General features: G+C 35.3%; 1 protein-coding gene and 1 long non-coding RNA gene across 9 annotated transcripts in view; one reads left to right on the top strand and one right to left on the bottom strand.

The window, feature by feature from the left end:
• The first annotated feature begins 6702 nt into the window (after positions 1–6702).
• Positions 6703–27160, top strand: part of LOC149567681 (uncharacterized) — a 38629-nt gene continuing 18171 nt past the window's right edge. For 2 of the 3 annotated variants that reach the window (XM_089820939.1, XM_089820941.1), the window contains exon 1: positions 6704–7212. In XM_089820939.1, coding sequence (XP_089677065.1) covers positions 6919–7212 — 294 coding nt within the window. In that variant the 5' untranslated portion in view covers positions 6704–6918. Of the gene's footprint in view, positions 7213–27160 lie in introns of all 3 variants that reach the window. The other variant, XM_089820940.1, reaches the window with a different exon arrangement.
• LOC149567682 (uncharacterized) lies at positions 24120–26393 on the bottom strand. 6 transcript variants are annotated; one of them, XR_016362468.1, is made up of 3 exons: positions 25744–26316; positions 25515–25641; positions 24120–24601 (listed from the first exon to the last, which is right to left on the bottom strand). It is a non-coding gene; the product is annotated as an uncharacterized LOC149567682 (long non-coding RNA). The 6 variants fall into 6 exon arrangements; XR_016362469.1 differs by having other exon boundaries at positions 25515–25613; positions 25744–26314; XR_016362465.1 differs by having other exon boundaries at positions 24120–25641; positions 25744–26393.

The following is a 27160-nucleotide window of genomic DNA, read 5'->3' as shown; positions in this document are numbered from 1 at the left end:
GCCCTCTCACCATCATCAAGGTTTTGTAAAACCCATAACCCCACAACTTTGGGGGCTCTGATGAGAAGGGTTGGAAACATTATCTGCAATGCAAAACATGAAAACATCAAACACATTAGAAAACATGCAAAATCCTACAAAAAACACAAAAAATAGACTATGCGACATTTCTTCATATAATTAGGTGATATAATTTGTTGATTAAATGTCGTGCGACATTTCTTAAAATATGTGGGTGATACTTTATTCTTAGGTGACATTTTGCATAGGTTTGTGTGACATTTGGGCATCTCTCATATGACAAAACTTAAACAAACTGTGCAATACAATTTTTCATACAAAGTATCACACGGTATTTTTTAAAGTATTCGTGTGATACTTTTTAAAATATCGTGCAATATTCTGTGTAAAACCCTTGAAATGTGTGAAAAAGGCTCATATATGCTCAAAAGAATGACAAAAAGTTGAAAATTTACTAGCGCCTCATAATCGATTGGTCGATTGTGCAACCAGTTGCTCTCAAAATGTTATCTGTGGGTCAAAATGTTTGCCAAACCCATAATGCTCTCTCAACCATTCATAAGCTTTGAAAAATCACAAAAGCCAAAATGATTTGAAAATGACACTTGGATCCCTTATATAGCCTTCCGACCTAATTTTAACCCATTTTTAAAACTTCTCAAAATTTTGCAAAAACACCCCTAGCTAATTTTGACATCTTGGATCCATTGTTGGGATCGAAATTGAAATATGAGTTCATCTTGATAGTCAAAATCACATTTTAAAATTATACCTTCTTCTATGCAGTTAGTTGACTTTTTGCGGTCTAATCTTTGAATCGTTGTTGGGGCATCTTCATTTCTTCATGTCTTCATCATTTCTACACATCATATCTTCTTTTATTCACATGTCTAAAATCACCTTTCTACTTGATTTGACCAAATTTTCATGTTTTATCGTTCATGGTCAACTTTGGTCAAACTGGGGCATTCTATCATTTCTTATGGTCACTCTTTGGTCTTAATCATCTATCTGTCATCTTGGACACTATTATATCTTGATTTACTCATATCTAGCTCATTTCTGCATTTCCCTTATCTCATTTGAATTTTGATCCCAAGCGGGCAAAAATACTCTACCATCGCTTGTTACAACTAATCTATTTCTTAGGAGTATATGTTCGATCTTTTCATTTACTCTTGATCTATCTACTTTTCTTGATATTAGCATTCTTCTTGAATTTTGACATCATCTCTATCCTAGTGTTCAGTACTACTGCTATCAGGCTATAATCCAAGATTTTCTATCTCTTTCCACATTTTGTTCTTCAAAATCAAACATTTCTATCTATCATTGCTTACTTGGCTTCTGTTTTCTTTAACGTAATGTGTTCCCAAATCAATTATGCATTAGTCAAAGAGGGGCAAATGTAATCACCTAAAAATGGTCACCTAGACTATTAGCCCCCTTCTCAACATTTTGGCTAATTTAATTAATCATTTACCTATACCAAATGGCTAAAATCAATTAATTTGATTATAACCTATGTTTGACTATGCTATCCTAAGTCCATTATTTGATTAAAAGAACATGTCCCATTTTAATTAAATAAAAAATCCCATTCTTCTAACCCACTCAATGTGCACACAAAGTTTTATTTCTAATTTGCAAATTAAAAGAAAAGGCTTTGTAACTTTTGTCTTATGTGGGAAGTTAGCTTCTATTTTATGGGTTGACTTGCTTATGCACATGGATCACTCCTATTTTCAAACTCCACCCTTGATCTTCCATCATCTTTATCTCGATCTCCACCGTCCGTACTACTTTAAAAGAAAAAGCTCTCTCCCTCTTTAAGGATCCATCCACCTTTTGAATATTGCTATGCTGCAGGTTTTCTAACAGGTTTCCTTGGAGCTTTGTGTAGAACTTCTCATTCCTTGTCTCATTCTATCATCACCGTTGCATACTAGTTTAAAAGCATTTTACATGATAGTTTAGTTCTTTTGTTGCAATAGTCTAGCTCACATAGCATAATTAGCTTGGATATTGTAATACTCTCATCTTGTTAACATAGCTGCACTTTGCATTTCATATTAGTTTACTTCACATTTGCATTACATCTTTGATGATCTCCTTGTGGACATTTGCATTCGTGCATCTCATCTTTGGAACCTCCCATTGCATGGTTTAATAGCAAGAAGAGTATCTCTAAGGCTCAGCTAAGAGCCTTCATACTTGAATCATGCTCTCTTGCACTCTATGGATAGGGAGCTCTAAGTCGACATCCAAACATTTCGAACTCATGGGATCACTTGGATAGAAGGGTTGAGTGTGACACTTTCTTAGTGCACAGTTTCAACCTTTGCAACTATAACTTAGAAACCAACTCCTTAGATGCCAAATATCTAGAACTACCACTATTAATGATTACTTTGGAACATTTCCCTATAATTTTATACCTAGTCTTGAAAATACTTTTCCTCAAAACAAGGTCATCTCTCACTTTCTCATTACACAAGATTCTTCTGATAATCAAGTTCTCTCCTTTTCAGATACATTTGGAGAATCAACAACTTCTTCTTGAATTAAGGAATATTTGCTACTTCTTTCTCCCCTTTAGCCCAAATAGTATACTGATTCAATCTACCATAATGTAAAGCTTGTCTATCACATTGCCATGGTCTTTCCAAAAGAATGTGACAACAATCCATAGGAATAATATCACACAATACTTCATCATAATAATTCCCAATTTTGAATTTTGCAAGGCTTTGTTCACTTATTAGTAACTTGTGTTCATCCTTGATCCAAGAAATGTGATAAGGATTAGGGTGTTTCAACTTCTATAACTGCAACTTAGAAACCAACTCCTCATATGTCAAATTATCAGAATTACCATTATCAATGATTACTTTGTAATAAGTTTCCTATAATTTTACACCTAGTCTTGAAAAGACTTTTTCCTCAAAATAGGTTCATTTCTCAATTCCTCACTACACAAGGTTCTTCTGATCATCAAGTTCTCTCCTTTTTTAGGTTCATTTGGAGAATCAACAACTTTTTCTTGAATTAAGACATTTCTATTGTTGCCTCCTATCTTATTGCCAGTTAAAGTACATTAAAATCCTCTATGCCCATTTTCTCCACATTTAAAACAAGTTCCTTTAAACCAAGATCTGTCTCCTCTTTCTCCATTACTATTATTCCTAGTGAAATTACCTCTAGTGTAGTTACCTCTTCCTTTGTTGGTACTATCCTCTTTTTGTTATAGTTTACCTTTATCATGGAATGTATTAAAGATATGCTAATTTCACCATAAGATCTTCCTCTAATCCTCTAAAATCTTCCTCCTCTCATTCTTTGCCTATGGTCTGACTTCTTTGCCAAAATTTCTTCTGCTTGCAAGGCATACAAGTATGCTTCCTCCACACTTTCCATCTTTACAAAATAGATTTCATCTTGAATTGAAGTCCTCAATCCATTCAAGTATCTACACAACTTTTCAACCTCATCATCATGTCCATATCTATTGTCCAACTTGTAAAATTCCTTAGTGTAGTCTTTCATAATCGTGTACTTTTGCCTCAAATTCTGCATTCTCCTTAACAAATTAACTTGATAATTTGCAGGAAGGAATTTCTTTTTCAACTTACCAACCATTTTTGCCCAAGTCTTGAACTTTTCTTTTCCTTTTTTTTTTCTTCTTATTAGCCTGCAAGTAATCCCACCAAAGAGAAGCATGCCCTCTTGATTTAGTGGTTGTTATCCTCACTGTCTATCATCATAGTACCTTCATAGTCAAAGTACTTTTCCATCTCAGAGATCCAATCCGATAAAGCACCAATTTCAAGATTTTCACAATAATTAGAAGGATCAAAAGAACATCTGGAATTTTCTCTTTCCAATGATTCACAAGTTTTCCTCATCTTGTTCCACTTCAAGTTGAGGATTAGGCACCACTTCTTCATCATCACTAACATCATCAAGATGCACTTCTTGTTTCTAGGCTATCTCAATAGCTTCAAGCCTTGCTGTAATTTACCTTAACATGTCCATGAAACATTATCTGCATTTCCTCTACCTCAAACCATTTTGACAATAATTTTATAAGAATTGTAACCCTGTGCAAGTTATAGGTATGAAATTAGATCTCTCAACCTATAACCAATCCAATTAGGTTCTATAAGATCCCAAATCTCTACAAGGATGAAACCTTTCACTTTGATACCACTTGGTGCAAGAACGATAGGTGAGTGTGCCAAAACCCCACTCCCCTAACAACCTACTTAGAGTCACAAGCATAAGCACAACCTAGTATAGAAGAATAACACAAAAGATTTATTAGAATGCATATACACTAAGGTAATTCTCTTCTATATACTAGACATAAGGCCTACTTGCTTGCATCCATATATAATTGAATTTATAATCAACTAGCTTAGAAGCCTAGACTTACAAAGCTAAAATTTTATTCTCTTTCACTTACTTGCTTGATCACTATTTGATCTAAACCTAGATCTCAAATATATAGCCATCAAGACCTCAAGTTGACCTTATAGTTATTATTTATTACAAATATAGGTCCTACCAAAAGGGAAATTAAAAACCACATTATTAAGCAAATTGACATCCACGGGAACTAATATAGGTCCACATGTGATCCAAGAAGAGAACCCCAAAGGCCACAGAATGCATTACAATCACAAAAACCTTGTGAAAGCCAAATAAAACATGTTATTCTAGTTGCTAGAAAAGAACACACCTTGAGAAAAGGTAAAGTATAACTCCTACATATGATGAAATTAAATTTCATGAACATAGGATAAGGATCCATAATAGGTCCACATCACAAATCCAACTATGTGGAAAGAAAGAACTTAAACAACAAGGATTGTTCCCATAACAATAGACTGGGAATATTTTTGGTTGATGCAAGATTGCCAAAGAACCCAAGATGCACATCAGAACATGAGACCCTACATGAGTATAGGACAATACTTTATAAAATATATGAGAAAGTTAAGGTTAATATCGTGACAGGAGGATGGATTTTATAATGCTATGGAAGTGACACTAATATTAGTTAGTGCCCTCTCATACTTTGTTTGGGTTATTAATTCACAAATTAAAAGAGCAACTAAACAAAGCTAGTTATTCTTATGTTGATCTTAAATCTTAAATTGTAAAAATAACTCGTGGTTTGAGAGAGAAATAGAGTTCTTGAGATCTTTTCCTAAAATTTAGAGATGCAAGTGAACACCAAAAACTAAAGCCTCAATTTTTTCACTAAGAAGAATAATAAATCCTAGCTTCCTTGTTTTGAGGATGCACATTGGAAAATAGTGGAAAAATATACTTATCTTAAACTTAATTTCCATAATAAGCTCAACTGAGAGACTTGTAAGACAAAATATTATATTGAATGTAAGCTTTGTAGTGTACAAAATAGATGCATGCATGCAAAGTTAAGAGACTAGAAAATCAATAAATACTTTTTGAACTGGTTGTTTCACTCATAGTTCTTCATTTATGTAGAAATTGGGACAACGATAGGTGCAAGTAGATAGAAAAATATATAGTACTATTTAACTATTTAATCACAAGAAATCTCAAGATGAAAACTTTAGATCTATGTGATATTTCTTTTGCTAAAATAAGTACATTCCCTTAGGAAACTTTGATAGTGGAAAATATGTTATATAATGATTCAAAACACAAAGAACCATCATTGTCCTATAATGGCAATGAATGATGAACTAAGTTGAAGAAAGAACAAAAGGACAAAAGGAACAACAAATGGATTAATGAAGCACTGAAGAGTATTCAAACATTAGCATGAAAAAAATTATGTGAGAGAAAAATTTAGATCTATCATAGCATATGAGTTGGGAGAAAACATATTGCACCAAAAGAGGTAATTCAATATAAAAAGATGAACAAAACCCTCCATAAGAGTTGAAATTAAGATGAAAGTAGATATATTTGTTGTCTAGTTGAGGATTTATGAAACAAATAGATAATACTTAAAGAGAATGAAACAAATGATTTTTTTTAAAGAGATTGTTGAGGCACATAATCGTACTACATCATTGGGTATGTAATCTACATACACATTAATTAGGAAAATAGCTTGTATATTGAATATAGCAATATCACAATTTGTATATAGCCAACCTAACTACTTATGAAGGACAAGGCTAAACATAATGATAAACTATTTATTAAAATCCACACTAAAAGACACTTGAAATTTCATAACAATTCTTAAAGAATCATCATAATTATTTTATCTTGGTAAATGCAAATTTGCTCTTTTTGTCATCTTGTTAATAATAATTTTTGATTGGTAATCGATCGAAGCCTAGATTCAAACCATCTAATAAAATTGCGACTGATAACTTTAAATTAATTAACTTCAACTTGTGAATTCTAAATAAATTCTTTGATTAATTTTTTTTTCTTCAAGAAAAAATAGATAAATGTAAAAATATTTTAATAAATCTATAAATTGAAGGAATTTTAAAATTTTAAGCTAATTGTTTGATCATATGAATACTAAATATATTATTATTACTATTATTATAATATCATTATTATTCTTTAATTTTAAAAAGGAAATACAAATACTAGAATAATAATTCCTTTAAAGATCAGACATTCTCATAGGGTAGCCCCTTAAAACTATATTTTTCTTTGACCACGAAGTTAGCGGCCGGCTAATGGTAACGATCTCAAGCAACTGTGCAGCCTGCCAACTTGGAAGCGCCAAATATTTTGTTCCTGGGCGGAGTGAGCGCGGAAGAATCAACGCCAACAGTCTACAGTTGCGATGTTTTGTATCCATGGCGAAAGCCTGAGAAGAACCTGTGATGATATTATCGAAGAGACTAAGATTTAACTGCAATAGACGAATTAGAGATGCAAATAAGTAAACGGCTGGGGAGAGAGGGGTGGAGACTGAGCACCAGTAAAGGCAAGGAGATTTCCCTACACCAGTCTTTACACGGGCAAGGCGACATTACTTATCCCTTTTCAGAGGAAAATCATTCTTATTTGAAGATTAAGAGGAACTTGTTCTCAAAAGCCAAAGGGGACGAGCAGAGCAGTAAGGAGCTGCTGAGGGTGCCGGGAATAGGAGAGAGAAATATGCAGAAGCTGCTGGACAAGGGCATCCCCGATATTGCCCATCTTAAGCACCTCTACCGCCACAAGGTAAGCCTGCCTCCTGCCTCAACACAAGTGCTCAAACAATTCAAGATTGATATGAAACCACCTAAAGATGGTGCTGATTTCCTTGCAAGTTGGAAATGATGTTTTCAAGATAATAGTAAACAAACGTTTCAATATTAAGTCTAGGAAATCGCTCGTCCCCTTGCCTGCATTTTTATTTTTTATTTTTGTGCGACGGTATGTATTCTTTCCTCTTTGTTCTTTAGGCGGAATGTTTTGTATTAAGGATCTCCATGTGACTTGTGCGTTGTAGACCATGTACTTGCCGTCCTCTGTTTGTGAGCTTACTGTCGTTCTGCTGATGTTTTTTTTTGGTATTAAATATCTTACGACATCTAGCATTCTATATTTGGTTCAATTTCGACGGGAACATTACAAACTACCGTAGTATCACGAGACAATCAGTTGTGACCCCGATTTATTTAAACATTGAGGCTCATATACGTACATAATGCGTGGATGCATAGCCTTCACAACTATAATATTCAATTTCTTCTTGTTTGTTCAATCTTCTGCATTTTCATTTTAAAAAATTCTATCAAAAAATTATTATTGTCTTAAGTTTTACAGAATTTGGTTTGAGATCAATGTTTTCTTGATGCTTTGCAATGGGGAAAGCATCAGATAAATCAGAATTAAGACAAATAAAACATCTGCGTTACTTAGCTTCGTAGTTTGGTGATTCTCATAATAGAACGATCTCAAATATGGGGAAGAACTCTATACCAAGCAAGGTGTCATATTTGTTTTGTGATGCCCGCCTTGGAGGTTAAATTGAAAATAATAATATTATTGAAGTTGGGCTCAATAAATTCTAATTTTGTTTGAAAAAAGTTGTTTTCTGAATACTACTATTAAAATAAAACAATTAAATAGTTAAAATAAAAAAGGAAAATATAAAGTATTTGAAATTCCTTATACTTGGAGGGAAATTTAGGTCACAAGAGCCTAATTTGGACAGGTATATCAAGGAGTTGCATATTTTCATTTGGAGATTATTCATCGCTGCTTTTAGATTTGAACAATTGTCAATCTAGGACATCCAAGGACAAAAACCCTTGGCATGTTCAAATTTTAGAAGACAAAAAACTTTGGAATTCATCATATTGAATCAAGGATGAAAATGTATGTTTCTTATTTTAGGTGAAAATTCTATTTGGGAATCACAATTGTGCTAACATGTTGAAGATTTGAAGACATTTTATGATCCGCTATAGTAGCACTACGCTGGTTGTAGCTGATTTTTGGAGATTCCATGCAAGATTACAGCCATAGAGCAATCTTTGCAAGAAAATTTCAGAAATATCTTCTATATTAATTTTTATAATTTTGGGAGAGTCATTGTGCAGCAAAAGAGGCTGGATCTGAATTGTACAGGTTTACAACAGTCAACCCTAGCTGGGCATCACCATTGGGAGGACACGTTTGGCAATATATTGCTCTTTCAGTCCTATTTTCAGCAGATCTGCATCATTTCCAAACTAATCAGTCTCTTTTCTAACATTCTACAACCAGCCATACTTCTCCAAACAATAGCTACACTAGTCACGAACCTTTATTTTCTGTTAACAAACATTGCAAGGCCTTGTCTAAATCTAACTTGGTTCTTTCCAGCTGGTTACAATAATTTTTGAGTGCAAAAAATATCATATAAATTCTAATTTGTATTTGCCAACATCTTTATTCATCGTTCTTAGTAGCTATGCTATTCAAATAAATTATATTGACATATTATTTGGCTACCTTAATTTAGAATTCGCTTCATCTAGCATTTTAGGGTTTTTATGACATAAATCAGCAAAATGTGATATTGTTTATTGCATGTGGATTGATATCAGTAACTTAAGGGTCTTGAAAACTCTGGTTAGAATATAATAATTTATACACTTTTGTTGAGTTCATTTCCTTTCCTAAAAATAAAAAAGTAAATAAAATACTAAAAGGAACATTACAGCAATATATTAGAGTAGCATTCCTCCAACCCGTGGGTCTTATCTACAGTGGACAAATGAGTGAATTGGAACCCTGTAGAAATAACATGGATTCACAACCTAGGTTCTTCTCAAAGAAAGAAAATACAAATCTTAAACAACAATTTTTGAAGCAATTTTGTAGCAGCTTTAGAATTTTCAATGCATTTAGCAGAACATGACACAACTATCTTCTTCAAAGGGCAGTAGAGGATCAACTAGAAAGAGATGAGCACAAATTTACTACCTATTGTAAATATGAGCAAGCATCTGCTATTTATAAGTTCCAAATCACCAGTAAGGAATACTTGGACATTCAAAGAGAAGAGGAGAAAAAGGAAGGAATTCATGAAGGAAGAATCAAAATCACAAGGAGAGGCTGAGGAAGGAACCAAGAGGCAAGAAGAATGCAACAAGCTAGTCGAAGGTGAAGTTTATTAATTGTCTTCAAATGATCATACATGTTAGCAAAATAGCAGTGAAGTGGAGGAAGAAAAGAATTTTCTTATCGAGTGTGAAGAGTTCAAGTTGAAGGGAGATGTGCCATATCATGCGAGCATTTCAAGCTTCTGAATAATGAGCCATTGACTAAATTTCAAAATGAACATTGTCAATGGATGTGCATTTGAGTGTAAAAAATGCAGGTGTTGAGGATATCTCAACAAATATTACTTTGCAGAATGAGGATGAGCCTTTTATTTGCAGCCAAATGTATGGAAATATTTCTGTTTTGTTGCTTCCTATGACATTGCAGATTTCTTGTCACCATGGAAGGCATGCAAAAAAGGCTGATAGAGTAAGAGATACAACTTTTAGTTTTGGACACTTGGATTATTTGCTTCAAGTTCCAATTGTTTCTGCATATGGAATCTTAAGTAATCTTGTGGTGGTCAAAGCAGATAGAAGTATTGATGTTACTATCAAGTTCCTCATCTCTTACACTTGGATTGAAAGAGAGTTTATAAGGAATCACATTGGGTTTGTTGTGCATTCTAACTACATTATGAAGTATCAATGTTCTCATAGTTCATACACCACTGGTGGTAGCCAAGTGAAGATGAGATCATGGTTGATGGCCAATTGTGGGTAGTCACACTAAGGTGCTTGATGCCAGATGATGGTTTGCAAAATAGATGTTGTATTAATGCCGCAGATTTTGTGACTAAGCATGGCATGGTGTTTTGGGTATCAAGCTGCAAGAAAGATAGAGGTTTCATGGAGAAAGAGAGACTACAAGTTTCCAACATCAGGAAATTAGATCCAAAAAGATCTTGGAGGCAAAAAGTCTGGAAAGTTTCTTCAAAAAGAACCCAGTTGCAAGATACCTTAGAAACTCATTTTATATTTTATAACCATTTCAAGTTTGGATTTTTTTATGCAGTTAAATACATTTTGATAACTCCAAGGGTAGTGAAATCTGGGGATGCTATATACATGTTCAAATCTTGCAGCAGCAAATTGGTATGGACAGGACAGGTGGAAGGTTCTTGTAGCATCAGCTGTGAGGAAAAATCAAAGGAACTGGAGAAGGACCAGGTGACATGGTGAAATTGTGGGGTATCCTAGGCAACATCTCAGAGCATTTGCAGAGAAAATTAAGATGCAAAACGAACTGAATGAAAAAATATGAGTGATTTTGTATCTGGAATCACTTCAGAGATGAAAAAATAGAGAGCATCCAGAATGTTTCTTTGATGGAATTTGACATGAAGTAAATGTAAGCTAGAGTCTGAACAGAGTCTTGGATCCAAATTTTGAGAAGCAAAAATATGACCTTTGGAAGAAAAGGAACTTGGATGCAAAAACAAATTAATCAAGGAGTTATGTGTAATAGGGTCAGAACATAAGGTAGGAAAATTTCACAAAGGAAAACTAAAAAGTCAGATGTGAAAGCAAATAGACCATGGTACTTTAATCAGACTGGGTTAGGATTGGATAAGCAGCAAAAGAAAGCATTGGATGCAGAATCAGAATTAAACTAGTTTAAAACTTAAAATACTTTTGAGTTGGGAATTGTATCTGAGGCTGAATGATATGAAACTAAGAGGATTTTGTCGGCAGGGTTAAGTCCAATTTGTAGCCTAGATGGTTTTCATGACATTGTGGCACGGGAGTGCATGTTCAATGGTACCCCTGAAATTGGAATAGTTGGAGCGGTTTCCCCTTAAGTTGATTTTTTAACGATCGGCAATGGACATGTTGTAATGGGATTTGGGCTTCAAAACGAAATTTACTAAATCATCTAAAAATAGCCAACTATTGTTTTCTGATAAGTGGAACCAAATGCAAAGGACAAATAAAACATGGCCTAAAGCATAGGATATGTTTTGATTTGAAAGAACCATTTAAATGAAAAAACACAAGAAAATCCCAATGTGAAAGAAACTTAAACCAGGGTACAGAAAGCAAATTGGGTCTGGATTTCCATAGAGGCAAAATGAAAAAAAAGCCATGAGATGCTTTTGGAAAACTGGATGTGAAGTATCATGCAAATTCTTTTTGATCGATATAGGGTCCAGTCAAGAAAGGAAGCTTGATCAAACAAACCTGGGTGCAAAGCAAAAGTTAATTTTGGATAGAAAAAATTATTTCAGGCTTGGAATACTTTTTGCAAACAAAAGTAAATAAATTAACAAAGGGTGCAAGAATATCCTGGATGTGACAAAGATTAAACTAGATTTTGCAAAACATGATGTCCAGATTTATTTTGAAATGTAACTCGCAGGAAACAAAATAGCCAGGGAGTTAAGTGACCGCAACTCTGGCATGAGAAACCTAGATAGATCATGTTAGAAAAAATCTGAAATCAGGGAATTCGACAAAGTTGATCCAGCAAAGAAGGCTGAACCATGAATAATAAATTCGTAAACATGAGAATCTGGCTAATTAGGTAAGTATGTTACAAAAGGAAAACCTTGCAAACATAAGAACCAAGGGGCCCTGAGCATGTATTAAGTAATAGGACACAGGATGATAAATTTATTATAGAGGGATGCTTTCAGAAAGAGGGCGTTGACCTTGATGAGACTCCAATTGCTAGAGGATTTTCTCAAAAGTGGTTGTTTTATCTTGTTAAGATTTTTCGCTTTAGTTGCTAGAGGGCTTTGAGGTTAATGGGCAATATATCATGAATGGCACCATTGGTTTGACCTTACCTTATCTTATTGAAGTTGTGCTTTTCCAAGTTCACTGCAGATTTTAATCCTTTAAGTTTGTTTGATAGATCCGATGCACTTATCTTGGCCATGTATACAGAACGTTCCAAACAACTCATGATGTCAATTGAGGAGAATTTGACCCATGATGTTGACACGAAGGACAAATGAGGTTGGTAGGTTTCTAATGAAGTTTTTACAACTCCTCGGAGAGGCACAGCAGGTGTCTGTACCTTGCCTATTACTCCTAAGAGTCTATTGCCACTTCTACCTCCTCGAAGTGGGCCCTTGCGAGGTTCGCTGAGGTCTCTGCTGCTATTGTTATCAAGATCAATCGCCTCCCCCCTTAGCAATATTCTACAGGGCACCTCCTCATATCCTCCCTCTTAGGCAGGAGTTGAACAGGTGTATCAGGACTAATATATACAAACAGTTCATTTACAGTACACGGGTCAACCCTCATGGGGGTCTTCACCCAAAGATGACATTCTACACAACATACTTTTTGGAGGTTGGGATGGGACCATCATTCATCCTCCATACCTTTCCCACCATTGATCCCATTCTCTCTAGATCCCTCTTGGTTCCTTCGGAGTGGGCTCACACCAACTTTGCATTGAGATTGATCATTAGCTGGATTGGGAGAACAGAGTTTGCCAGCTTTTCAGAATCAGAGAGATCGAGACTGAGAACTTCAAATTTCGCTGTTCTATCTATTATGAGATGAGGGAGAGGTTTTTTTGTCTCTTTAGGGAGCCTCAGGATCTCACCACCTTCTTTAGATTTACGAATCAGAGGTGTCTTGTTCTCTACATTCAATATGTCACCAAGCTTCTTTGGCACTAGACTCCCAGCAGTCACACTCTTGTTAGCTCATCACCTCCTTCTTTGCTGAGCTTCCCTCGGCTTGGGGCACCAAGCAGTAGCTTAGTCCCTCTTCAAGTTTTTTTAGATGCGTTAAGCCCCTCAAGGGCTCTTTTCAGCATCGGCCTACCTCCTCTAGGATCTTCCAGCAGTGACAATCCTCCTCCAGGACTTCTCAGAGGCTGCCTAGGGTCCCTCCTAGATTCTTGTCTTACCCCTTTGTCTGTAGGTTTTTCGCTAGTGCTTCGGCCTCTTAGGGTTGATGGGATTTCCCTATTGGAGCCCACCCTGCCGTTGCTCTCTCTTTCTTTGGTTTGTTTGTTTTGGTTTCTCGGTTGGTCTCATGTTGTTTTTGCTTTGTTTCCTTGGGTGCCATTTGGTACCCCTGTGGCGAGCTGGTCTCTTGTGTTATTCTTGGTAGTCCTTTCGATCCATTATGTGGTCATTAATAAATTTATCTTTTCTATCTCATCTTCTCCAAGGGATTTACCTTGTGGTTATTAAAAGGGATTTTAGAGTACCAAATGGAGTTTGGATCCACAGTTAAAGTTTTCTTCAGGTTCGCAGATGGTCAACACAATAACAATCCTGCCAGCAGAGGGGGATGCAAGATGCTGTGATGGTATCATGGTTTGGTAAAGAAGACCTTCCTTGCAAATAGCGAGTTTCAAGAGTTTACCTAGTTGTCAGGAGAAGTACAATTTAGCAACAGCATACTTAAGCAGATCCAGAGCATGATCACGATTCACGACAACCTCTGTCCACACTCAATGGTGTGGAGAAGGCACACTTGTGTGGGCAGAAGCAGTGTGAGGAGACATAGGAGCAATGGGTATGTAGGCTGAAGTAGAAGGCACATGCTTGCCTAGGCATTCGCACACCAATTTTTTAGTCCACATTCAGTTGTTTTATTAAGTGTTTATATTTAGAACAGTACTTGAACAAGAAGGTTCTATTTTTAACTAACTGCTGTTTCAGATTTGGAAGTCTAAGCTATGTGTGAGGGAGTGCACACATGCATGCCCCAGCCCATCCTCTCCTAGGATGAGACATCTACATTTAGGCTTTTCTTTTGTTATAATATAAGCTTGTTTTACTTTCTAGAGGTATGTAGAGCTGTCTGTACTACAGATGACTTTCCAGTGAAGCCTTCAGTTTTCTAAGTAGTTCAAACTCATGCAAGGGAGGGTAAAATTCCCTAGATGGAATCAGATTAAGCTTTTTATTTTTCTAATCAGATTAGCTTTCTTCATCTGCAAAAGAAAGGGTACACTTAAAGATTGTTTTTCTAGTTTTATTTAAATGTATTGTATTTCGTTTCAGATTTAATGAGAAGACTGTTGTAGATTTGAGAGTTAAATACTGTGTATCTTCTGTTCACTTTTCAGGTGACATGTTCATATATTTTTGTATTCAGATTTAGCATTTTTGATATGCGTTATCAAGTTTAGGTTTCCTACTTTACAGGATTTAATTTTCTGAGTGCAGAAATTGCATGGTTGGAACATTAGTAGTAATTTGCATGATTTTGATTGTGTGGCATGTAATTTACAAAACCACTAACAAATATTTGATGGACAAAGCAAATTCGTACAGATTGTGAAAGGAGATTGAGTTTTGTTGATTATATAAAGTTTAAACATATAATTGGTGTACATAATATAAATCAGATTACTTTTTTTTGATATTGGATGTGCTAAAGTTATGCAAAGAAGTTGTAGAGGACAACATTTTGTTCAAGTATCAAGAGCTTATATCCTTTACCATCTGCATTTTGTTTTTCCCTGTGTAAGATGTTGGAGGTCACAAAGGGGGTCTCCTTCCTATTCAATGTATTCAACTTTGAAGCTACTTGATCAACTCAAGTCAACGTAGATGTCACTTTGGGGGATTTGAACATGGATCTTTAACATGAGAACCTTATGGCCTTTCCATTTGAGCAGAAGCCCATTGACTTTGGAATATATAGTTGGTCATTTATGATTTTACTAAATTTGCATGGTTGATGCTTGGCCTTGGATAACTGTTTTTGTAATTATTGTTTACATTGTTTGGCAATTTGGAATGTAGAGTGTGTTGGGTGGGTATTTTGCAACCGATAGTTTTGGGTAAAATCCAGTCGCAAAAAAGGATGACCAGCCACAGCATGTGAGACAGAGTCTCTCATCTTAAAGGGAAGGCTCCCCTTTCTCATTGTTCTTTGGATCAACTCAAGGTAAGCAAAAAGTTGAGAGATTATGTAAAGGGGTGTTACCAATATTCTTTCCTCTTTGCTTTTAGGAAAGAATCCACTTACCTGTGGAGCGAGTAATGGGCAAGATGAAATCTCTAACTACACTTCTATCTAGTAGTTGGAAATAGTGATACCGATAAACCAACACCAACGCAAAGGCTAGCTGAAAGTGTACCGATTTGACTCTAAGTCCGGTCGTAATCTATTCTATATGAATAAGCTTTACTATTGGGGCACAAAGACTTCCAGAAGTAAAGATATCCTAACTATTTTTGTGAATCAAGAAAGAGATATAAGCTATAGACAAAGCTTCTAGTCTATATATCTCTACAACCGCTCCCAATCAAAACTTTGGCTCCGATTGCTTCCTAATTCTTTTTATACTCAATTATCAAGAATGCAAAACAACATGTGAATCAAAGATAACAAATGCAAATCACAATCAAAGCTTCTAACTTGCACAAGTAACAATTTCACTCAATCAAAGTTCAGTCTCAATTGATTCTTTGTATTCACTTTTATTTCAAAATGGCACTACACAATTAAAGTTATGCTTGTACAATTTCTTGAGAGCTCTTTTGCATACAATAAAAGATAGATTTTACAATAAGAGAACACTTCTTTATATAGGCAAAGGAGTTGAGAAAAAGATGGAAGAAAGAGTGGGAGTAACTTTGACCTAGTCTAATTGAAAGAAAAATTATTGGATTACATGTCACTACACATGCAACTCGTATTACATCTACCTCTTTGATCTACAAACATAAAAACAAAATAACAATCTTAAAGATCAAGATTGTTCTTGAGTGCCTTGAATTTGATGATGACATTACACATTGTGGGAAGATTAGAAATCTCCATTGTCTTTGATATGGCTTCTATTCTTACTACATTGACATATGCTGATTTCACAATCTTGGAATTTGCCGACAGAGAATCTTGTAAGTGCTTTGCTAAAGATTTATACAAAGAAAACTTGTTCGTTGTATGAGAACCAAAATCTTCAGAATCTAAATCAGCATTGATCCTGATTGTATATTATTAAGTTATCCCTTCAACTACAACCAAATTACCATGTTCATCAAGAATTTGGCATCCCATTTGTTCCAGGTCACACGTGATTCTAACTTCTATCACCTGACAATCTTCTAAATTGGCCTGCAACTTTGCTATGAGCTTTCTTAGTGTCGCTTCCTTGTAACCCATGACTCGATGACATTTGTAGAACATTTCACAAGATGGAAGAACATCACACGTGACCATGGCATCTAGATCAGATTTGGCGATCTCATCCCAATCATTCAGAATTTCTTTCAAATTATTAGCCTCCTGAGCCAAAGATGCAGTCAAATCATGTATCATTTCTTCAACATTTTTGATACGTCCAAGAACTTTGATCGTATTTGCAATGGCTTGTACTCCTTTAGAAATGACTTCTCCCATCCAAGACTTTGTAGCTTCTACTGTCCTTCTCTCTTTAGGGGTCTGAGATACAACAATTACGTGATGTGAGGATTGTTGTTGAATAACCTCATTTAAGCGAGCAATCTCCTGCTTGAGCTGGTTTTTCATTTCCCATAATTCATGATTGCTCTTTGACACATTAGCAAGTGCATCTTGAGCATCTTGTAAACAACCCAGTCGTGACTGCTTTCTAATTTCGACCTTGGTGAAATTGTAATCAGAAGGAGTAAGTTCTTCAACTGGCTTGTTCACCAATGATTCAACAATTTCTACAAACTTGGGCTTTTCAGAATCAACCAAGATCCTTGAAACAATCTTATCTTTGAAAGACTTCGACTTAGTTTTCTTAATAGGAAGGTCATTTGGGGGTACGTCAACCTTTCTTTTTTTCATTGTAATCCTATTCAACCATGTAGGCAAACTTAAATTTTCATCTGTGGAAACAGGTATAGTGGAAATCATTAGCATCGATCATGATTGTATCTCTGTTGTGACCGAGCATGAATTAGTTTGCATAGCTGAATTCATAGGTGCATGATAGGAAGATTTGTTAAGGTCTGGATGGAAGGTGTGAAAACAGTGGAAAATGAATCCACATTATCATCTATCGTACCCAAAAAAGGTGCTTCCTACATAGATGGTCCTTGAGTTTGTGTAGGCCTTGAAGGATATATGATCATGACTTCTTCTTCCTCCTCATCTTCTTCATCAAGTCCTTCATCAGATTCTCCTTTTGACTCTTGAACTTGTTCAGGTGTCTGAGATAATTTAAATCCCTTTCCACCTTTCAATTTGAATTTGAGGTATTTCTTTTTATCAGAAGAAGATGCACCATCTTTAGCTACAATTTCTAATTGTGACATCCTTCTAGGAGGACCAAAACTTCCACAATCCAAACCCAACTTTGGATTGACCCTTTTAAGAGCTTTGATTTTCAACAATTAGTTGGTGTTTGCTAGAATAGACTAAAATTGATCAAGGATAGAAGTACCTTCTTTTTTCTGCCATTGAATAGGGAAAGGGCATTGTTTATCAAAACCAACCTGCTGATATTCTAGATCAAGAATATTACCATCATCTTCAATTTGGAAATTAGATGGGATCTCGAGCATATTAAGATCAATGATTTGTTGCAAAGTCAACTTGTAGTAGTCCATTTTCATTATATCCAACTCTGTTCGCATGTCAATCCAAATATCTTATATATAATGGACATGAGTAAATGCTCTCTTGATTTTTGAATTCATCTCTTTGTAATCAAAATCATATCTGGTTTTGAACTTCGTCAATGTAATCAAGTGGAGTTTTGCTTCCATGGCCTTTTCTTTTTGTTCAAAATTGATCATGTAATGACCAATCACCAAGGGTTTGGCAAAATAAATACAGAAACTTGGTCTATGTAGAGCATGTTGATCAGATTGAACCTCCATGAGTTGTCTGACCAATTCCATTAGAATGATCCTATCGGTAGCATACCTAGGTAAGGTATATAATTCTCTTTTGAAATACCCAACTCTTAAATGGGTCAAAGTTAGAATCTGCATAAAGATGCAACCATATTGATTAACCTTATCCCAAGCCTCATTTGACACTCTTTTGACAAATAACTTCTTATCAAACAAGCACCGAAAATGTCCAAAAAATACATCTTGAACTCTCCTATAGTGATACTATTTGTCAAAGTATTTTGATCATAATATCCCCAAACTAGAACTTGAAGACGGCCTATTTTGGTTGAAAGTCCTAAAAAAAACCCCATGGCGTCATCAATATAGACAAGATAAGAATTCATGTAGAACGGTGCTGACATTCCTAAATTGAGTAATTGCTCACAAAGTGCAGTGCTGATAACTTCTTCCCAAAAGATACGTTCCTTATTGTCAATGATTTGGAAAATGAATTTATACATCCATGGTTCAAAATCACTAGAATTTTTGAGATTGCATATTCTGCTGAGAAGGATAATCAAGTCTTTGTCTTCTGGCTTAAAACTGGATCTATGAATGGCTTTTGGTCATCTTGAGAAATTGTTTCTCTTGGAATCCAACCAATATAAATGAACATATTTTTGATAATTTCCCTTCTTTGCATTCCGTATCTCCAAATATATTTCTTTAGTCAAATCCACACGCTCTGCACTTTGCGGTACTTTGTAAATCTGTTCAGTTACCTCAGGATCAAGGCTAATAACAATATTACCATTAGCATCCTTGATCGTTTTTGACTATGGACTAGTGTTACACGGGGACTCGCACCCCCTCCCGAACCTTTGAGTACCCGTCCCCGAGACGTCCTCGCACCGGGTACTCACGTACCCAAGTACACCCACCTCCACCATTCCGCAACCATGCTGCCGCTAGTATGGGGACTTGGATTTCAATTTGACTTTTATTTTTGAATGTTACTATTCGGTATGTAATATGTTACTTTGTTGAATGTTCAATGGTTCTAGTTCATGTTGCAATTTGGCTATGTTCAAGTATTTTAATTTGGTATGTTCTATTGAAACATCATTTCATAATAAGCATTTCAAGTCCTATATGTATACTATACAACACTCCTTGCTGCTCTGTCCTCCCCTTGCCACCATCCCCTGGCCGTCCCCCCACCGTCTCAAAAATGAGGCCCATTTCCCCCGTCCCAGAAACTCGTTCCAATGTCTTGTTGTACCCTAGTATTGGGGTAACATTGCTTAGGACTGAAACACTTTGCACATCCTCAAACAAATTCCAATTCCAAGGCAGCCATAGGAAAGGAAGACACCAAATGAATATTACTCCTTTTGATGCATTTCATTTCATGATTAGCAGGAGCTTCTATCCTTTGCAAGAAATCAATCATATCCACATGCCTGATCTCTATATTTGACACACTATCAAGAATAGACGTGACTTGGGATGGAGTTGCATGAACCAACTCTTTATCGTATTGATATTTCATTTTGGCTTTTTATTTTGTAGATGAGAGCATCCCTTGTGCTTGTGCTGCAATATGAAAATTTCAAAATGTGAACACATCATCAAAGGATATTGCTTCCATAAAACATTGATTCTTGATCGGTAACAAAGCTTTGGAGTATGGACTAGACACTTCAAAGATCTAATGTGATGATCTTGAAAAGAGACAACATGCATATGTAAAGGCTAGAATATGGCTTGAGGAGATGAAAATATGAGGTGGAAGTGAACATTTATGGATATGTTTTAAGACATGAAAGTTGAATGCACAGGAATGTGTGCAAATGATTTTTTTTGGCTTTTGAAAAAAGTGACTTTAGGTCAAAACCAAGTTTTCAAGATGTCATTGCACGAAAAGTGAATTACATGTATACGTGACATGCAATTGGAAACGAAAAGGGAGATTGCATGTAAATGCGGATGAAAGGTGAGTTTACATGTAAAGAATGAGATACAGTTTGTTATGACATGAAAGGGGAATTACATGTAAATGCTCATGAAATGTAATTGCATATGAAAGGAATGGATGCAATGTGCCTTGGTATGTGATGATGGAAATGGAATGAAAAGATGCATGTGTTGATGGAAGATGGAGTGAAGTGAAACGTACTCAAGTTCTTGTGAAAGAACTTGGAACTTCTTCCAAAACAAGAAAAACAAGAAAACAAGCAAGCAAACGACGAAAACAAGTACAAAAGAAACACGTACCTTCAAACATGTCCAACAAGCAAGATACCTCAACATGCAAACTCGAATTTGGAATTTGGGAAAAAACTATAAGAATGAAAATGTGACTTTTCATCATTTTTAAAGAGAGAATGCACTTTTCATGGCATCTATATCAACAAATGTGTAACATCAAGCTAAAACATGCATCAAATCAGCAAGATAAGCATGAATTAATTAGCAAAATGGAAAATGTCCACTTGATGATTAATGAGCCAAGAATGAAGGAGAAACAAACTCCAATTTTGAAAAATTCTCAAAACAAACTTGGACCTCTTCAACCTTGCAATGATGAATTCAAAATGAGCAAAGAAGAGCTGTTTTTAATGGATATGCCCAAAGATGTGGTCTTCAATCATCAGTGCATGAATCTTTTTTAGCAAAATGTTCAAGGAGAACCCGTTTTTGACAAAAACGTGGTCTCTTGGAGCTTATTCATGAATCATTTTCACCCTAGAATGCAAAAACGTGCTTCTCAAAAGCAAAAATATGGATGAAAGCTCCAAAACAACCTCTCCTTGAACAAAAACGTGAATTTTACCATTCCAAATCTGGGCTTTTTTTTTGCTAAAACCACCCCTTAAAAACACCATGAAATGAGTGAGTTTTAACAAGGAATCAAACATCCAATGCATGGGAATTCATGAAGATGCAAAAACGACCCTAGTTGGAGAGATTTCACGCCATGGAAAGGGTAAATCTGGAGTTTTAAAGCAAAAATGTGTTCTTCAAGGGCATGTGCATGGAGTTTTCTCTTCAATCTTCAAAAACAACTTTCTTGAAGACAAATGCATGCTCTTGGAGACAAATCACACCTTTTTGGTGCCATTACATGTTTTAAAAACTTTTAAAAATGACTTTTTTATTAAAAACATACCTTTTGGGTGCAAACGCATGTTTTAAAAAAACTTCAAAATGAGTCTAAAGGCAAAAACAAACCTTTTGGGTGCTATTGCACGTTAGAAATGGAAGCCACAAGAAAAAAACACACCTTTTAGGTGCATATGCATGTTTTAAAATACATGTAATAACATGTTTTAAGTGTTTTCAAAGGTATTTTCATTCAAAATCGCATCTTTTGGGTGCAATTGCATATTTTGATGAAAATGTGCTTGTAGACATGTAAAACACAACTTAAGTGATGAATTAAGCACATGTCAATTTAATTTTTGAATAAATATTAATCAAATGGGTCATAAATAATATTTACACTATATAGTTAATATAATATATGCAAATATCATCTTAAAAGTAATATTTATTAAAATGTTTTGATTTAAAACTCAAAAATTAAATTAAACTATATAGTTAATATAGTCACTTCAATGAAAAATTAAAAAGCAACTCAACTAAAAAATATAACATAAAGTGCACTATAGTTACTTCAAGTGAAAAATTGAAATGATAAAGTAACACTATAGTTACTTTGTGGTTATTACTAATGTATGAGGAGAAGGATTGGAGGGTGTCCTAATGCTAGAAGATCAAGTTATTACATATGAGTCCAGGATGTTAAAGAACTATGAACAAAATTATGTACATCATGATTCAAAATTGGCGGCCATCTTTCACTGTTCTTCAAATTTGGAGACACTACCTGATTGGGAAACCATTTGAACTCAAATAAGACCATTACGGATTGAAGTACATATTCACTCGACCCAATTGTAATGCTCGTCAAAGAAGGTGGTTGGAATTCTTAGTAGACTATGATTTTGATATCAACTACATCAAGGGGAAGGAAAACCAAGTAGCTGACACCTTGAGTAGGCAAAGACATATCTCGGCTATAATAACAATAAATATTGGACTTAAGGAGCAAGTGCTTTAGTGTCTACCAAGAGATGATTTCTATAATCAAGTGCGTCAAGATCTCCGAAGAGATCCTAATGATGTCAGATATAAAGGATACTAGCTAGAAATCCATTGAACCTAAGGATTTGGAAATCCGGAGAATAATTTGAGGGAGATCCATGCCGCTTCTTACTCAGGACACCCTAGAGGGGCGAAATGCTAGCCGATATGAAACCATTATACTTTTGGAAGGGCATAAAGCAGGAAACAACTAAGTATGTTATAGGTTGTTTTGAATGTCAAAAGGTCAAAGCTGAGCATAGGTACCTAGCTGGGTTGCCACATGCAAATGAAGTTCCAGAATGGAAATGACAAATAATTAGCACGGATTTTATACAAGGATTACCTATGACTAGAAATAGGCACAACTCTATTCTCGTAGTAGTGGATTGGCTAACGAAGGCATTTCATTTCATTCTGGGAAATTTAACCGATGGAGCACCAAAAATTGCTCATAAATTTGTAAAGGAAAATTTCAGACTTCATGTGGTCCTAGAAAAGATTATTTTAGATAGGGATGATAGAATGACACCCAAATTTTGGCAAACTCTGTTCCCCGCCTTGGGGATGAAATTGAATATTAGTTCAACATATCATCCAGAAACCGACGGCCAAACAGAATGGGTAAACCAGGCACTAGAAGATCTTTTAAGAGTATACTGCATGGATTAACAATATCGTTGGGAGTTGTATCTCCCCTTAGTAGAATTTGCTTACATTAACTCATATTAGTATGCTATTAAGATGGTGCCATTTGAAGCTCTATATGGGCAAAAATGTAGAATTCCTATAAGTTGGAATAGGATTGAAGATCGAATCATTGATGGTCCAAAGATGCTCTTAGAAATGGAAGAACAAGTGGCCCATATCCGTCAGAGGTTAAAGGAGGCAAATGACAATTAGAAGAGTTATGTAGATGCTAAAAGAACCTCCAGGAAATTTGAGGTGGAAGAAGTTCTCTTAAAAGTAAAACCCTAGAAGAGTGCTATCAAATTTGGTAAAAACGCCAAGCTGACCCCAAGATATGTGGGACCCCTCAAAATATTGGAAGTTGTGAATCCTGTAGCCTACATAATTGCGCTACCTCCAACCCTTGTTCGGATGCATAATGTGTTTCATGTATCTTATCTTAAGAAGTATATAGCTAATGCCGAGCATGTTATTGACAGGAATCTCTTGCAAGTATGAGACCTGGGGGTGGTGGAAATAGAACCACTCATAATACTTGAGGTGTGTAAGCTTCACTTACAAATTCAAGATGTCACCAAGTGCAAGGTCCAGTAGGACCAATATGATGAGGAGAATGCTACTTGGGAAGAATATGATGTAAATCTTTCTGAAATTTCCCAATCATTTTGCAAGAACATGAATTGTAGATTGATACTATTATATTATGATTCAATTGAGACATTTTGACATGATGCTATTTGAGATTTTACGACAATTTTTTATATATAAGCTATTATGTATGTTTTTCTTGTATATTTAAATTGTAGATATTCATTGGGGACGACGAAGCACAGGAGGGGGTATGTTACAGTTACTAAAATTTTGCATGTAATTTAAGTATGAAGACAAAGAAACTGCATGAATGCTATCATTTTACACAAAAATATCTTTGTATTATTCATCAAAAGATAGATACAAATGATATTTACAACTGATAGAATGAAATGAAATACTGAAAGTAAATTTCTCACACAATTGACTGTGAGAGTGGCCCCTAAATGCTGACAGCTAGTTCTATTCTATGAAAGTATATAACATGAAAGAAAGAGCATAGAATGAGAGGGTCATAGGGCACAAGTCATTGCTTGTAATGATTGGTCATGTTGCATTGCTCCAATCCCGCTTGCCTGCTGTCCTAGACTGCATTTCCTCCAAGTCTCGGAGTCTTGCATACAAAGAAGAGTGTTAGATCCAATGGATCTAAGCAATGACGGAAACACCTCACCTCATATACAAACATCCTATGCTACTGTCATATCATGCACTTGCATAAAATAGAAGCATATACCAGCAAAGAGGCAATCATCATTACATCAAGTTTTTATTGCTAACACATTTGTTTCCTGTGTAGAATCTTATCTCTCATAGGTACGCTGATATAACCATAGGCTCCCACTAGGGTTATTGACCCTGACGTGCCTACAAGAGATAGGATCATATTATTTTATCAAGAATGTCATGAAAGAAACATAAGGGAAGATATAGTGAGAAATAACAGAACAAAGGAGTTGAAAGTGTAAGCTATAGGTATAGAATGAAGTAGAGGCAATGTACCGACATGGGTGCAAGTGAAACGTGAAACATTAAAATGATTCTTATGAATGCTGCTATATCACTGTATATAAATGTTGATCAGAGTAAAGTGAAAAGTGAAGATCATAGTAAACAAGAGAAGGTGCCATAGGAAGGATGAAGCAAGATGAATGCTCATCTACATTGCAGTATTCTGCTGTTTTTTAGGAATGTTAGCAAAAATACATATAGCCATCGGAGGATTTAAGAACATTTTTCTGTAAAATGACAATCTTCAGCCACGTAGGAAAAACATGATGCTAAAGCAATAGGTGATGATAATCATGCTATCATATCAAAATCCAGCCAAAGGGAAAAGACATGTAATCTTTAAAAAAAAAGGCTTTCAATGATATATGAATCAATACTTTTCCATCATGGCACAAAGTTTGAATCTAAAGCTAGAAAAATAGCAGAGAAATTAACAGATCAATAACTTGTAGGTGTTTCAAAGAATTCCAATTGAAGATGGAGAAAACTATCATTAAGAAAACTGAAATTCAAAGCAAGAAAAGCATGAGAACCCAGAAGACATTTGCTACTGTTCACAAGAAAAAGGCCGGAGGTGGCAAATGGAGAAAGTTTGAAATATATAGAAGATTTATATTTTGAGTGGTTTGTTTTGCAAATGGATCACAATACCTGCAAATAATTTCAGAATAAAAGCAAAACAAGGAGGTGCATTACTGATTTAAACATATGTATATTCCAGTCATGCCAGCACTTATGGAAAAATATGGTAGCAATATTTAAGAAATACCCAATATTTTTCTTAAAGTGGCTGCACGTCTTGTATGAGAAAGACAGATGATAAAATCATAGGCGGCTGGAGCTTTCCAGTTTTTAAAGAAAAATGATCCTGAGGAATGACATCAACAGATCAAAACCTACAGCCATGATCAAGCATAGGAAGCTCCAAGATCATTATAAAAACAGCAAGAGAAACATGATTTTTCAAAGGAAATAGAACTCAGACAGATTTAACTTACAGCTGCAAGGAGAAGATCAGTTAGAATGACATTAGAACTGCCCACAAATAGCCACGTTTTACTCCAGCAGTTCAAAAGACTCCAGACTTCTTCACAAAATGGTGTTGGAAAAAGCCATAAATCAGGCACGTAAAGCTCAAAATGAAGAGTCAGGTTTTACGCAAACTTCAACAGCTCCACATCAAAGACCCAGAGCTGATGCAACGCTCCAACAATAGAGCAAATAACTGCCCAAACAATAGGCATGCTAGAATTAGAAAAAGCACTCGAGACTTCGAGCAAATACCATATGCAGAAATGAAATAAGAAGCCAAGCCCGAAATGCTTCATAACTTGCAGAAAAACCAGACATGGCAGCTGCAAATGGAATGGAAAGCTTCTTCAAACCCTATACACTCATCTCTCTCGAGCTCTCCAGAGTATTCAAGTATGAGAAGATGAAATGAACAACTTAGGGTTAAGAATGGATTATAAATCTTCCCTCAATTCTTTTACATTGTTTTTTGGAATCTGAGGACATGTGGTGGGATTTAATTCTCATTTTGAGAAATTGGCAAAATGCATCATGAGACATTGTGAAGGGAAAGTGACTTTAGGATTATTTCCTAAAAGTTCAACATATGTTTGTATTTGATAATGAAGGATGGTATTATTAATGATGTTTTATAAATCATTTAATAATCCATAACTTTATGTAGCTTTTTAAAGTCTTTCTCAACTTTGAATTACTATCTTTTCTTTTAAGTGATTTAGGTGCTAAGTGTGACACTTGTCTTAGAAGATAAGGGTTAGACTGAACTATTATTATGTTTGACTTAGCACTTGAGTCAGTTAGAGTCATGAGGAGAAATTATAGGAGTTAAGTGTGGGGTCGAATTTGGACTTTGACTAGGCAATTTAAGTGTCTTTATGATCAGCTAGAGTGTTTTTTGGGGAATTTTGAGTGAGCCATTGATGTTATTATGATTTAGTGGGGTTATGTGGCAGTTAGTCATCATTTTTAGTGGTTTTGACCCCATTTTTAGAGCCTTTTTATCTAGCATTCGACCACTAGTGGTGGAGTTGGAGTTTGTACTTAAGAGGTGGGGTGGATCATTTGTAACGAGTTCACTCTTATGGAATTTTGGCTCTTAGTGATTTTTCTCTATCCTTTGGGCATAATTTTTGTATGATTCTGTAACTCAGTTTATGATATTCAGAAGCTACCTATTTTGGCATAATCTTTATCATCTTCTTGTCATTTGCAAAGTTGTGTTCGTGTGATTTGATAAAACTGTTCGTGAAAGCTTCATTTTCCTTTAAGTTTTGTCTCACTTTTGTACCTATTCTATGATAATTATATGGCACAAGTTGCAGGTTGTGTGAGAAGATTTAATGTGTTCTCCATTGTGAAAAGTTTCTTTTCCTTTACTGAGCA

The sequence above is a fragment of the Cupressus sempervirens genome, chromosome 3 (genome assembly GCF_028749045.1).
Source record: "Cupressus sempervirens isolate cs-2001-9-10 chromosome 3, ASM2874904v1, whole genome shotgun sequence".
In the NCBI taxonomy this organism is placed as follows: Eukaryota; Viridiplantae; Streptophyta; class Pinopsida; order Cupressales; family Cupressaceae; genus Cupressus; species Cupressus sempervirens.
This window is presented reverse-complemented; position numbering and strand designations above follow the sequence as displayed.